This window comes from Anser brachyrhynchus (genome assembly GCF_964034855.1).
Source record: "Anser brachyrhynchus genome assembly, chromosome: Z".
NCBI classification, from domain to species: domain Eukaryota; kingdom Metazoa; phylum Chordata; class Aves; order Anseriformes; family Anatidae; genus Anser; species Anser brachyrhynchus.
The window spans coordinates 70,484,518-70,497,490 of NC_137697.1; the positions used below are offsets into that span (position 1 = coordinate 70,484,518).

General features: G+C 42.3%; 1 protein-coding gene across 1 annotated transcript in view; it reads right to left on the minus strand.

Annotated features, from left to right (window-relative positions):
- Window positions 1-9: 9 nt before the first annotated feature.
- GRIN3A (glutamate ionotropic receptor NMDA type subunit 3A) overlaps window positions 10-12,973 on the minus strand; it is a 79,064-nt gene continuing 66,100 nt past the window's right edge. Inside the window, exons 7-9 of the mRNA XM_080573363.1 lie at window positions 11,767-11,931; window positions 10,460-10,533; window positions 10-8,188 (exon numbers count right to left, since the gene is read on the minus strand). Coding sequence (XP_080429489.1) covers window positions 7,852-8,188; window positions 10,460-10,533; window positions 11,767-11,931 — 576 coding nt within the window. The 3' untranslated portion in view covers window positions 10-7,851. The remainder of the gene's footprint in view (window positions 8,189-10,459; window positions 10,534-11,766; window positions 11,932-12,973) is intronic.

Genomic DNA, 12,973 nt, shown 5'->3' on the forward strand with positions numbered 1-12,973 from the left:
TTCTTGTCCCTATTCTTTTATTCTCGCCTTCATTTTTTTGTGGATTTTTTTGATGCCTCAGAGGATGTTTTCCATCTATCAATTTCACACTGTCAAGTTGGAAAATATCTCAGTGAAGTCCTGGCTTGGTGGGATGAGAGCTGTCTGTGGTCCTGCAGAAAGAAGTGAGGCCTTCACAGAATCATCTACGTTGGAAGAGACCTACAAGATCACCCAGTCCAGACCCAACACTAACAAGTCCTCCAGTAAACCGTATCACTAAGCTCTACATCTAAATGCCTCTTCGATACCTCCAGGGATGGCGACTGAACCACTTCCGTGGGCAGCCCATTCCAATGCCTAACAACCCTTTCGGTAAAGAAGTTCTTCCTAACATCCAACCTAAACCTCCCCTGGTGCAACTTTCAGCCCATTCCCCCTCATCCTGTCACCAGGCACGTGGGAGAATAGACCAACCCCCACCTCTCTACAGCCTCCTTTAAGGTACCTGTAGAGTGCGATAAGGTCGCCCCTGAGCCTCCTCTTCTCCAGACTAAACAACCCCAGCTCCCTCAGCCGCTCCTCATAAGACTTGTTCTCCAGACCCCTCACCAGCTTTGTTGCCTTCCTCTGGACTTGCTCGAGCACCTCCATGTCCTTCTTGTAGTGAGGGGCCCAAAACTGAACACAGTACTCGAGGTGCGGCCTCACCAGAGCCGAGTACAGGGGCACAATCACTTCCCTAGGCCTGCTGGCCACACTGTTTCTGATACAAGCCAGGATGCTGTTGGCCTTCTTGGCCACATGAGCACATTGCTGGCTCATATTCAGCCAACTATCAACCAATACTCCCAGGTCCTTCTCGGCCAGGCAGCTTTCCAGCCACTCATCTCCCAGCCTGTAGCGCTGCTTGGGGTTGTTGTGCCCCAGGTGCAGGACCTGGCACTTGGCCTTGTTGAACGTCATACAGTTGGCCACAGCCCGTCAGTCCAGCCTATCCAGATCACCCTGCAAAGTCTTCCTACCCTCGAGCAGATCGACACACACAACTAACTTGGTGTCATCTGCAAACTTACTGAGGGTGCACTCGATCCCCTCATCCAGATCATCGCAAAAGATATTAAAGAGGACTGGCCCCCGTAGTGAGCCCTGAGGGACTCCACTCGTGACCGGCCTCCAACGGGATTTAACTCCATTCACCATGACTCTTTAGGCCCGGCTACCCAGCCAGTTTCTAACCCAACGAAGCATACGCCAGTCCAAGCAGCCAGTTTCTTGAGGAGAATGCTGTGGGAAACAGTGTCAAAAGGCTTACTGAAGTCAAGGTAGACCACATCCACAGCCTTTCCCTCATCCACTAAGCGCTTCACTTTGTCATAGAAGGAGATCAGGTTCGTCAAGCAGGACCTGCCTTTCATAAAGCCATGCTGACTGGGCCTGATCGCCTGCTTGCCCTGTAAGTGCCGTGTGATGACACTCAAGATAATCTGCTCCGTGAGCTTCCCTGGCACTGAGGTCAAGCTAACAGGCCTATAGTTTCCTGGGTCTACCTTCCGTCCCCTCTTGTAGGTGGGCATCACATTTGCTAGCCACCAGTTGACTGGGACCTCCCCTGATAGCCAGGACTGCCGATAAATGATGGAAGGCAGCTTGGCCAGCTCTTTGCCAGTTCTCTCAGTACCCTCAGGTGGATCCCATCTGGCCCCATTGACTTGTGTACGTCCAAGTGCTGTAGCAGGTCACCAACCATTTCGTCGTGGATTGTGAGGGCCACAGTCTGCTCCTGACCCCCTTCCACCAGCTCAGGGTATTGGGTATCCAGAGAACAACTGGTTTTGCTGCTAAAGACTGAGGCAAAGGAGGCATTAAGCACCTCAGCCTTTTCCTCATCTCTTGTGACTTAAGTTTCCCCCCTGCATCCAGTAAAGGATGGAGATTCTCCTTAGTCCTCCTTTTTGTGTTTACGTATTTATAAAAACATTTTTTATCTTTAACAGCAGTAGCCAGATTGAGCTCCAGATGAGCTTCGGCCTTTCTAATTTTGTCCCTGCACAGCCTTACAGCATCCTTATAATCCTTCCAAGTGGCCCGCCCTCTTTTCCAAAGATCATAAACCCTCTTTTTTCTCCTGAGCTCGAGCCACAACTCTCTGTTCAGCCAAGCCGGTCTTCTTCCATGCCAGCTCGTCTTTGGGTGTGTGGGGACAGACTGCTCCTGAGCCATTAAGACTTCCTTCTTGAGGAGTGCCCAGCCTTCCTGGACTCCTCTGCCCCTCAGAACTGCCTCCCAAGGGACTCTGCCAACCAGTGTCCTGAACAGCTCAAAGTCTGCCCTCCTTTATTTCAGGAATTTGCTCTGGTTGTATAGTATTAAATCCTGTGAAAGTATGGTGGCATTACTGAGTGTGAATGGGAAGCTCTTCCCATTGAAAGGCCAAATAAGGAATGAACTGGTACATTTGTAGAGCTTAGTGGAGTGACTCCTTGGGCATATATCTTCCTGAGTCAGGCCAAGAATCTGTGAAGACTGGTGCATTAGTAAACATCCTCCGTCCCCAAAAGCATATGCACATCTTTATATTCATAAGGGGAGAAAGAAGCTGTTGGTAAATCTTTGAAAATAGCATACCACTGATGACCCTGGTCGATGTGGACGTCTTCTCCTAGGCTGAGAGATTGCTGTCATTGTCCTTAGGTTCCAGAAAATACTTTGTAGGGGTTTCTTTGGTGCAGTTTTGCCACAAAGATTAATCTTGTAATGCACAAGCTATAATAAAAGCTGTGGATTGGGTTATTTCTCTGTTTTTTTCTTGACTTTGGTAGTATCTAGATGTGCTTCTGTCTTTTGCAGGGTTATTGGAAACATTTTTTCCAAAGCCTGCAGCTTGTAAAGCAGAGTGGTGAATTTCTTCTTCTGTCTTCAAAAATAGTTATCTGGAACAACTTTTGTCCTTTTGGCTATACATTCACAACTTTATTCCTAACACAACAGAAGTACCAAAATGCTGGATTATTTGTGCATCCGTTCTGTCATTGTAGATAGACACAACATGCATTGTAGCCTCTATACTCCCTGTACTGTAAGGCTACATTTGAAGTCTGCTGCTAAAAATGAAAGGTAAGTCACTTATTTACAACATTCTTTCATAAGGTATGGTGTTTTTCCTGTAATACTTGATTTTCTTGGAAGTTCCTCTTGGAACTGCCAGAGGTTTGTCTCATCCACGCACCTTAATTGAATCATAAAATCTGAATTATCTTCCTGTATGTGCTTATACCAAAAATAACAAAAACAATAGTGAAGTGAAAGTAATTAATCACACACAATCTTGTAGTATGCATTGCTACTTTTAGCTTTCCAAAAGACTCAAAAATATGAATTAAACCCTGTGAACCATGTAAATTACTGTGAATCCTCAAAATTGAGAAGGAACACGTCCCTGACTTTGCAAGGGGAAGCTGGGGTGCTGAGAGTTTGTGTTATGGCTTATATGCTGTCTTAGTGTGTGCAGAAGGAATGAAAGCAGAACCTTCACTTTCATTAGAAGTTGCTGTTTGGATTACAGTTCGTGACTTCATGTCAGAGAAAGGAGAGGATGTGTTAGGAATAATATACTTATGGGAGATTTCGTGGTACAAATGCCTGCTCATCAGAAGCAGGACTTTGGTCACCAGCAAACATTGCCTGGATTTTTGAACAGCTTTGCTGTAACACCACACTTTTTTGCAGCTGTGAAAAACCTGAATTATACAGCCTTTATAGGTATACAAAGTCCTAAAGTCATGAAGTCACTCTGCATTTCTACCTTAAGTTAAGCTGTAAACTTCTGTGCATATACTGTCAGTGTTGGGTTTACTCTGGTCACAGTAACAAACAAACATTTGAAGCACTCTGGATTTGATTCACAGATGACGTTCGAAGACACTCGTTTTCTCTTTCCTCCCCAAGATAAAAATATCTTCTTATTATAAAATAATATTTTAGTTTTAAGCTGAGTAAGTCCTTGAAGATTATTGTGGAAGCTATTAAACATCTTTCTGTGCTTATAATTTAAACACTGAGAAACAGTGAATGTTTTAGATAGTCTGTTTTGGCTTGCCTGAATGAGTGAAAATGATTAAAAAGTATATCAAGGCTAAAAATAATTCTGTTGAAAAAGAAGGGGTACAAATATTCTTTAGAGAAAGTCTGTCCACATTCAGTAACTGAACCAGAGTAATCAAATGTAAATAAAGAAAAAGCCTCTGTAGCATTAACAAGGTGGGGAAGCGTGATGTGTGTGTGTGTGTGTGTGTGTGCGGAGTGCATTTGGGGGAGTGTAAAGAGTTTGCAAGAGCTCACAGTATGGTTTCTGAGGAGCATTGCCATCAAGAAGGTGGCCTATAAAGGTGACGGTTGTGTGTCATGGGCAAAATAAATCAGCGTGGAATGATGAATTGAAAGTATTACCATTTAGAAACAAAAAATCCCATTCAAAATAGATGAGGTCAGAAAGAAGTACAGCTGCAAAGTCTGGAAATTTTCTTTGATTTTCCTTCCTTCCACCAATCTTATAGAGTGTAAAAATGTCAGGACACATCACAGGTCACTTATATCATTAGCTTGACCCTGTGTCAAGCAGGAAAACCATCATCTGTGTTCTTACTCAATCCAGATGCCATCCGTTCTTCAAATATGTTGATTGAAGTTACTCTCTGCTTGTGATAATATGAGCTCAAAAAGTGTTTGAACTGACTGCTGTCCTATAAATCTTCTGTCTGCCTCTTCTATAACATCAAGTTAGCCCTAAGGATAGCTCTCTGTTTCCAGTCCATTGGCTGTAATCTACTTCTGCTTTCTCCTCTGTGGCCTTTGTAAATATGTGTAGGGCTTTGTGGAATCCGGACAGGATGAAATCCTTGAGGAAGTAAAGTTCCTGCCTCAGTCTGAGGAGGGGGGAATTAAACTTGAGGCACGAGACAGGACCATGTACAGCCCCTTGACACAGCCAATCCCCACCTCTCCATGCAGCCTGCAGGCACTGACTTGTGTGCAATACTCCTCATTCTAGGATGGGCAAACATCCTGAAAGCCATGGCAAACATTGTTCCCTGTGGGATCAGGCTGGGTTCTTCTCTCTCAGATGAGAGACAATAGAATAACATGGCTATGGAAATGCAGACCTGATTGAAAAATCCTTGTGTTTTTCTTTTTTTCTGGGTCTTGGTACAGAGTTGAGAAATCTAAGGACCAAGCAACTGGTCAGATGTGTGTGAGCTGACCTCCTCTACATCCCTAAGTCTTGTACTTTTTGTGTGTGGGGTTAACCCACTCTTCCCTGTAGTGTGTTTGAGGTCTGGTGAAAAAGGCAAATTGCAAGAACCTTTCATTTTTCCCTGTTTTCTTTGCCAGGTTGATGTTTTGATAGGGAAACTGTGCACCTTTAGCAATTAAGTTCAGATTACCTTAAACTGATGTAGCCTTCAGATTTGTTTCGTGGTTGCGTGACTATTTGAAACCATTGTGATAGTGTTACATAATGCTTTTGTTTAAAGGAACATCCTCATTCAGTGCTGCCTATTGACAAAACCTGTCTCTGCTGGGCAATAACTTCAACCCTCAACCAAAAGGCCTCTGGTTAATACTGTGGTAATTCGGAGCAATCCCTGTTTTGCATTTGACATGTGAGTAGCCCCTAAGGCACCCAGCAGAAACACAGGTTTTTGTTTACCATTAATTATTAGGTGGCTGACATTTCTTCATTTGTGTTTTTGTCTTTAAAGAGTGGTTTGTTGAAAGATTGGATGTTTGGATTGGACTTTGAACCAGAACATGCACAGTTAAGATTTCGTTAGGATTTTTAATTTCACATCTTTTAAAGCTAATACCGATCAACTTTCCCTGGACTCATAATACATGTAGAGATATGGAAGTAACAAACTTGATAAATCTACTGATAAAATTGGCTTGGAATATTTCTTTCCTAGTGTTTGTCTTGTAATAATGAAAAAAATAGCATTCATTTGTTCTAACCAAATGAAGTCAGAGGTTGGAAGATACTGGATATTACACAGATAAAAAGCTCTTCAGAAGAAGCTGGTTATCTAAATGAGTGAGGGAGGGTAAGGGAAGGCAACAAATGCAAATTGAGTGACTTGATCTGGGTCGTGTATTTTTTTAGGTGCAGGGTAAGAAGGGACCTCCTGGGTGTTTCAGACCTCTCTGATGTGCAGGTGTCACGTCACCTGGCCCCACGTTCCTGTTTTATGTCTTAATCCACTCTTTTCTGGGTAACTGACTATTGAAAGAAGCAGCCGTGCTTGCTGCCCAAAAGCAGAGGCCAAAGACTGATCGGGGAGTAGAATATGAGCTTCTCTTAATGGAACTAATTGGTCTGGGTATTGCTGCTATCAGCATTAAGTAGCCCGTGCAAAGCTTTTCATTTGCAAGTGTTTTTGAAAGCTTAAAGGTGGGGGGAAAAAAAAAAAAAAAGGTAGTATGCCTTATTCAAACCCCTTAATACATTTTCATGTCTGGCTGAAGCCTTTAACCATGCCTGCTAGGACTGTCACCCTTGGCAACATTCACACAGTTGGCTGGAGATACAGGGAGGGTAAAGACGATTTTACTGATGTATCTGGGAAACCAGAGTTAATTCTGACAAACATTCTTTGTAATACAGGATGTGTTGTGAAGTGTTGTTTGAAAACTCATGGAAATCCTGTATTAATAACACAGTCACTTGGATTGATGTATTGTTTATTCAGATGCTGAACAGCTTACCCTTCCTTCCACTCTACTCATCATCCAGGTTGGAGGGAGCACCACTCAGTACATTGCCTTTGAAACAGCAAATCTCAATCCCCTTTACAGTGAGCATTGGTCCACCAGGAGGTTTTGGTGCCAAATTCCCTTTGACTTCGGTGGGAGTTTGGTGTCAGAATAAATCAGTGGACCAGATCCCCTTTATGTTACTTTGGCTGTGAGAAAGAACCTTAACATCAATTGTAGACAGAGAATGTTAAGGGAGTGGTTTCACAGAGGAGATACCTCAGCTTTGGTCGTAGATAATGGTCTGCAGCACTGCTGCCCTCTCCCCTCCCCTCATCCTTGCCTTGTGCCACTGTGAACCCATCCCCTCACGTCTGCCAGTGCAGCTGTTTTTGCATGGCTTCTCTCTGGGTGGGAGTGCAAAGTGAACCCAGGCTCAGAAGCAGACAGAGGTGGTGGTTTGTTTTTTTGCCAAGTTATTTCTAAGCTGGTTGAGTTCCTTTATCACAGTCACAGAGCAGCCACATCTGCATTTGTGCTGACAGAGCTAAGGGAACAGTGTGTACCGGGACTGCCACCAAGAATTTGTCTCGTGAACCACAGCCTGTGCCAGGAGGGAAGGGGTTGCCAACATAGAAACTAGCACCTGGTGTAATGAGGCAACCATAAGGAGCCTTAGCATAAACAGAGACTAAACCCGTAGGTACCACAACAAAAACATACCAACAAGGGACATGCTTCCAATGAGCAGTTTAGATTGCCTTGTTCTTTTTTTTTTTTTTTCCTTTTCTTTTTGAATTAATGCACAGAGAGGGCTAAAAAAGAGGGAACTTCACTGTAGTGCCAAGTGAAGGAAACAGGAACTCCTGCTGTTCAGACAGTTCTTGTTTCTCTAGTCCCTTGGGAATGGCTGAAGTTGGCTGGGAGAATGCAAAACTTGTTAGGAAAGGAGGAGGACCCAGGAGGGCGGCAGTGGCTGTGGGCTGCTGCAACTCTGCTCTCATGAAGAGCATATTGCCTGCTTTATTTTCATGCCTCTTCCCGGCATTACAAAAGCACATTAAAAATTTTACAGAGGAGGGGAGAAAGGGAGAAAAGGGGAAAGGGCCCGAGTATGCTGGCCTAGGGCTCTGCAGTCCTGTTTGTTCTCTGATACTCTTCCAGCTCTGATTTCCTGTCCATGGCGAGCTGCAGCTCCTGCTTGATGATTTGGATCTGCTTCTCCAGCTCTGTGAGCTCTTGTGTCACCGAGGTCCTGGCAATGCTGAGGGAGTCCGCTTTCCCGTTGGTCGTTAAAGAAGCCGGAGTCTCTCTCCTCACCTGCGGCAGGGCGATGTCTTGGTGCTGTCGGATCGCCAGCTCATTTTGCCCCTCGTTGGTGCAGACGTATTTTTTCCGGTGACAGTTGCCTTTGTTGGCTGTATTCCACACAGCATGCTGGCTGTTCCCTACATGGGACCTGAACAGAGGTGTGAGAGTTAATACAAAATCATAGCCTTCTCAAGTGAGTATGCAACCCCTCCCTGGGAGCCATCCTACTGGAAAAATATGCTGCTGCTGCTATCAATTACATTTAAATATGATTCCTTTATCTTTGGAATTATTTTTCCTCAGAAGTACAAATTATAAACACAGATGGCCAAATGTCTGTGGTAAACCATACCAAAGAATCGAACAGAATCCTAAAATTCAAGTTCCCCACATTTTTATTTTTATTTTTTAGTTATTGAATTACAGTCCTCTCTACTCCAGCTCAGGAAGATTTAAGACTGCTTCCAAAGCTTTCTGAAAGCCTTTGTGGCTGCAACATCTAGAGTTCTTTACAGCATTAGTCCTTTGGGGGAGTGGACATGATGACATGGTTTATCCAAACCTTGCAGTGTAGAAGCGTGAGCTTCCCAACAGACATCAGTGTCATTATCACTAACGTGTCATTTCAGATATATTTTTTATTTCACAGTTTAAAGCACAGCTCTTTGATAAAGCTTTAGTGACTGCCACAGATTCTACTGCTTGCGGCTCAGGTGATCTGGGGAGGTGAATGTAACAGAGGCCCAAGTCTGCAGTTAACACTTGGGTTTCATCAAGTAAGTGAAATCCTATGGAGTTCAGCTACTGATGTTAAGAAGTTTTCCTAGTATGGAGTTTAAAGAGTTTTGGAAAGTTAAGACCTGAAAAAAACAGCGGAGTTTCCTCCCTGAGGAAAATAGCAGTACCGTAATACAAATTCTTTCTACCTCTTTTCTATATCTTGGTGCTTTTAGTAATTCCACAGTCCTCAGCAGGAATAAAATAAAGTGCAGTAATATAATTGATTTGAGAGCCCTGGGTCCTATCTTGATGCATTATTATTCGTTACAAGCTGGGCACCATGTTACTGGGTGTCTTGAGTTAAATTCACCACAATTCTGTGCAAATGGCAGCTTAGACCATGTGAAGAGCAAAGACTGTAGGTGGGCATGCAGAAACACACACATGAGCTAGGTGTTGCACAAGCAGGGTTTTTTGGCAGCAGCACATCTCTGCTCTGAATTATTAAAGAATATTTGTGTACTTCTCTTTCTAAGCCACAGTATAAGGCTTGTGACCATTCCTTGTGTTATGAAGTTTTTGCACAGCTCAGTATCTGTCAAATAATACAGCCAGTGCTTTTTTTTTTTTATGATTATTATCAGAGATGCAGAGTCCCCCCACTTGGAAGGACTCCTTTGCCCTTGGACTGCTACTGCCCCTACAAGGGCGATGTGGGAGGAAGACATGTTTTGCGGCAGGCAGCACTTGTTACTACCGTTTAGAGATCAAAAGGAAGGAGCTGCTGTGGCAAGGAGGTGCTACACTGAGGATTTATTGGGGCAATAAATGAAGGAACGAACAGAGGAAATTAGTTGCATGCATTTTTATGAACTCATTTACATATAGGCAGTCTAGAAGCCTGTAAGTGTTTATTTCTTATATTTGCTGACATTGGTGCAGGACTAACAAACTGAGCAAGACATTCATTTACATGTTCTGGCCACACTGAAGTTACACGCAGTTTCAGTCATGCCAAATACACACAGCAGCAGCCAGGAAGATGTTTTTTTTCTATACGTCTCTACTCATTTTCTACTCGGGTATAAAAGCTGTTGCCTGCATCAAGTTTTAAGTTACTGAGCAAGTGTTTAGTTTTAAGAGAATGCCTTGTGTTCCCCAGGGTCATAGATAAGTCAGACTGTTTGCTCTTCAGAGCACAAGGCAAGTTTGTTGCCTACTTTTTTCTCCAACAAGAGACAAAGGTTTTTGAAAGGACTGCATTTTCCTTTTTTCAGCTTAGTTCTTATTCTGAAAAATAAGAAAGCTGAAAAAAAAAATAAACATATACCACCTGATCAGTTATTCACTGCAAAGCTGTCTCAAAGGGCCCTATACATCTGCCAGTTCATTAATATATGAGGAAAAACAAGGCAGCAAACTTTAAAATCTGCAATGCGTGTATTTAGAATGGAGCGCTTTATTTAGCTGTAAGGGAAATCACGAAAGAACAAGATTTCTGGGTTTAATGCTTTCTATTGTAAACAGCTCATTTCTGCTTCCCTCTTGTCATTTCTATTGTTTCCTTTTCTTTTTTTTTTTCTTCCTGTTCTGTTATCTTTGGAGTGTATTAGACCCATAAGTAGATATCCAGACACACTGCACTTCATTTAAAAGTAATTTCTGTACTTTGGTTTTTAAGACAGGCAAAAATTCCTACCTCTTTTCTACTCGTTTTGTCTTAGGCTGGCATTTGTCTTCAATAAATGAACTGTTCAGAGCACGATGTAATCTCTAGAGGGAAAAGAAGAAAATAAATTACTAAAAGCAAGATTAAAAATAGCTCCATAAATACATAAACAATTTGGGCTTTGTGTGATGGACTTGAGTATAAATTATTTTGCTTGTTCAAGGATACAAGCAATGTCTGTGCTTTGCCATTACAACAAATGTATGTTCCCATACTTCCCTGAAGAAGGGCAATCTGAAAGGTGGAGACGTAGTTTACTAGCAATCCTTGGTGTTAGAATTCCAGAGAACAAAGGTGGATCTTAGCAAACTACATTATTTTCTAAAAATATCTATCACTGTACTGCTTGAAAGCAGTAGAAGCTTTTATTATTATTACTTTTTTTTTGCCTTTTGCTGCAAAGTAACCTCTTCCTTTAGCGCAAACATGCAGAGCAATTTTCTTCCATTTTTTCCTTAGAGTAGTGGAGGAAATTACCCAGCACTTCGTGCATGCATGAAAAAGGTTAGAAGCCCATTATAATAAGATAAAATCTTTGGGCTATCCAGGCCAAATTAATAACGCTGTTGGTGTCCAAAAGAGTGGTATGGTTAAAAGTACAAATGGAAAGGCCCCTTCTGTAGACTTTGCAGTTGTGAACATTGCATAGATACATAGAATGACTTTTGGAACGGACCTCAGAAATCATCCAGCTCCAACCCCCCTGCCATGGGAAGGGATGCCACCCACTGGACCAGATTGCTCAGGGCCTCATCCAACCTGGTCTTGAACACCTCCGGACCAGGTTTAGAAGTTTAGAGGAGTTAGAAGCTAAAGGAGTAAAACTCATGATGTATCATTCAGGGTTTTGAGGTCTTGATCTTATTTTTTTTCCCCTTTCTTACTTTTCTTTCTTTCTTTATTATTATTATTATTTTTGAATTAGAATTACATAGAAATATGCTTAAAGAAAATTTCCTCGTTCCTAGAAGGAGAATAAAGAAACATTTTCTGTGTGACTTATAGAACCAGGAAACTCACATATTATTGCTAGGGCCAAGAAAGAAAGATTGAACACTTTAAATCTGAACATAAATAAAGTAAATAAATATTTGAAAGTATTTCCTTTGTGCTTTTGATTTTATCCTTAAGTAAGACTTTTCAAATTCCAGTAGCTGCTGTCACACTTCAACTGCCACTTGGTGGTGCTCTTCTTGCAGCCTTTTATACGTTACTCTTGTCCAGGCTTTCCTAATCACGCTGACATTATTTTCATAGGGTTGCTACTGAATACATACCTGACTCGTATGGAGCCAGTACTTCATCTTGGATTTCTTCTTGATCCGTGGTAGAACCAATCTGTACACAATGTGTTCCCCAATGGTTGTGAGAATGGACAAGACAAACCCAATGCACAACATCACAAAGAGCCCAGAAAAATGCTTGATGCCCATTTGCAGTGTCTGTGAATAAAATCAAAAGGGGAAGTTAATGAAGGAGACTGTTAGTTTATTTTAATAGATGCTTCTGTTTCATCATTTGGAAATGTGGTCTGACACAGCAGTGAAGTATTGCAGAATAGTCTGGATCTTGGTCACAGCAAAACCATTCTGTGCTGTGTGGCCACTGGAGAACTTGGTGTTCAGTCAGAGCAAAAGACCTGTAATGGGAGTGAGATTCAGGCATAGACCAGGGATTTTTTTTTTTTTTTTTTTTGCTGTGCTATTTCCCTAATGAGATGAAGTGCTGAGCACTTGAGAATCCAGTACTTGGGGTATCTTTGCATTTGCATTTGTAAAAGCACATACTGCTTGACAGAATATACTCAATGAACTGTAGAGCAAATCTTTCATCAGCAGTGAGCTAAGACTGTTCATATTTTCTGAGAACTGATCATTAACTTTCTCTTTTTGTGCGTTACCCTTGATGGAAGGTCATGGAGAAAATGTTTTGAAGTAGTAGCACAAACATTGCATCTCTCTGCTCCCTACGTTAACGCAACTAAAACTGTGTTTTTTAGGAATCTTCACCACCATTATGAAAAATGAACACTCACCTTGGCTTCCCCTGACCCACTCCTTTCATGTAGTTTAGGAGCCATTTATTAATTTGAATCTCTTATTGGCATTAATCATGTCTGAAGACTGAGGAACTATGTACAGCAGCAGTCTATACCACAAAAAACTGCTCTCCAATTTATAGGTCAGGCGTGCCTGTTATGTAAAGTCTCAGTACCCTTACTGTCATGCCCCTGTAACTCAGTTATGAATTCATCAACAACTAAAAACTCTTCCTAATAATTATTGCCCACAGACTTCTTGGGAAATATTTCCAAGAATACAGATTCTACCCCTGTCTTTCTATTAAAGAATGTTACTCACCATGACATTAGAAAATTGCTTCGGTAGGGTTACGTGTCAGGAGATGCCATCTGGGATGCTATCACCATGAATATTTGACCTTTGTGTGCCTTGAGTTTGTTGTTTTTGTCGTGGAGGTGGAGAG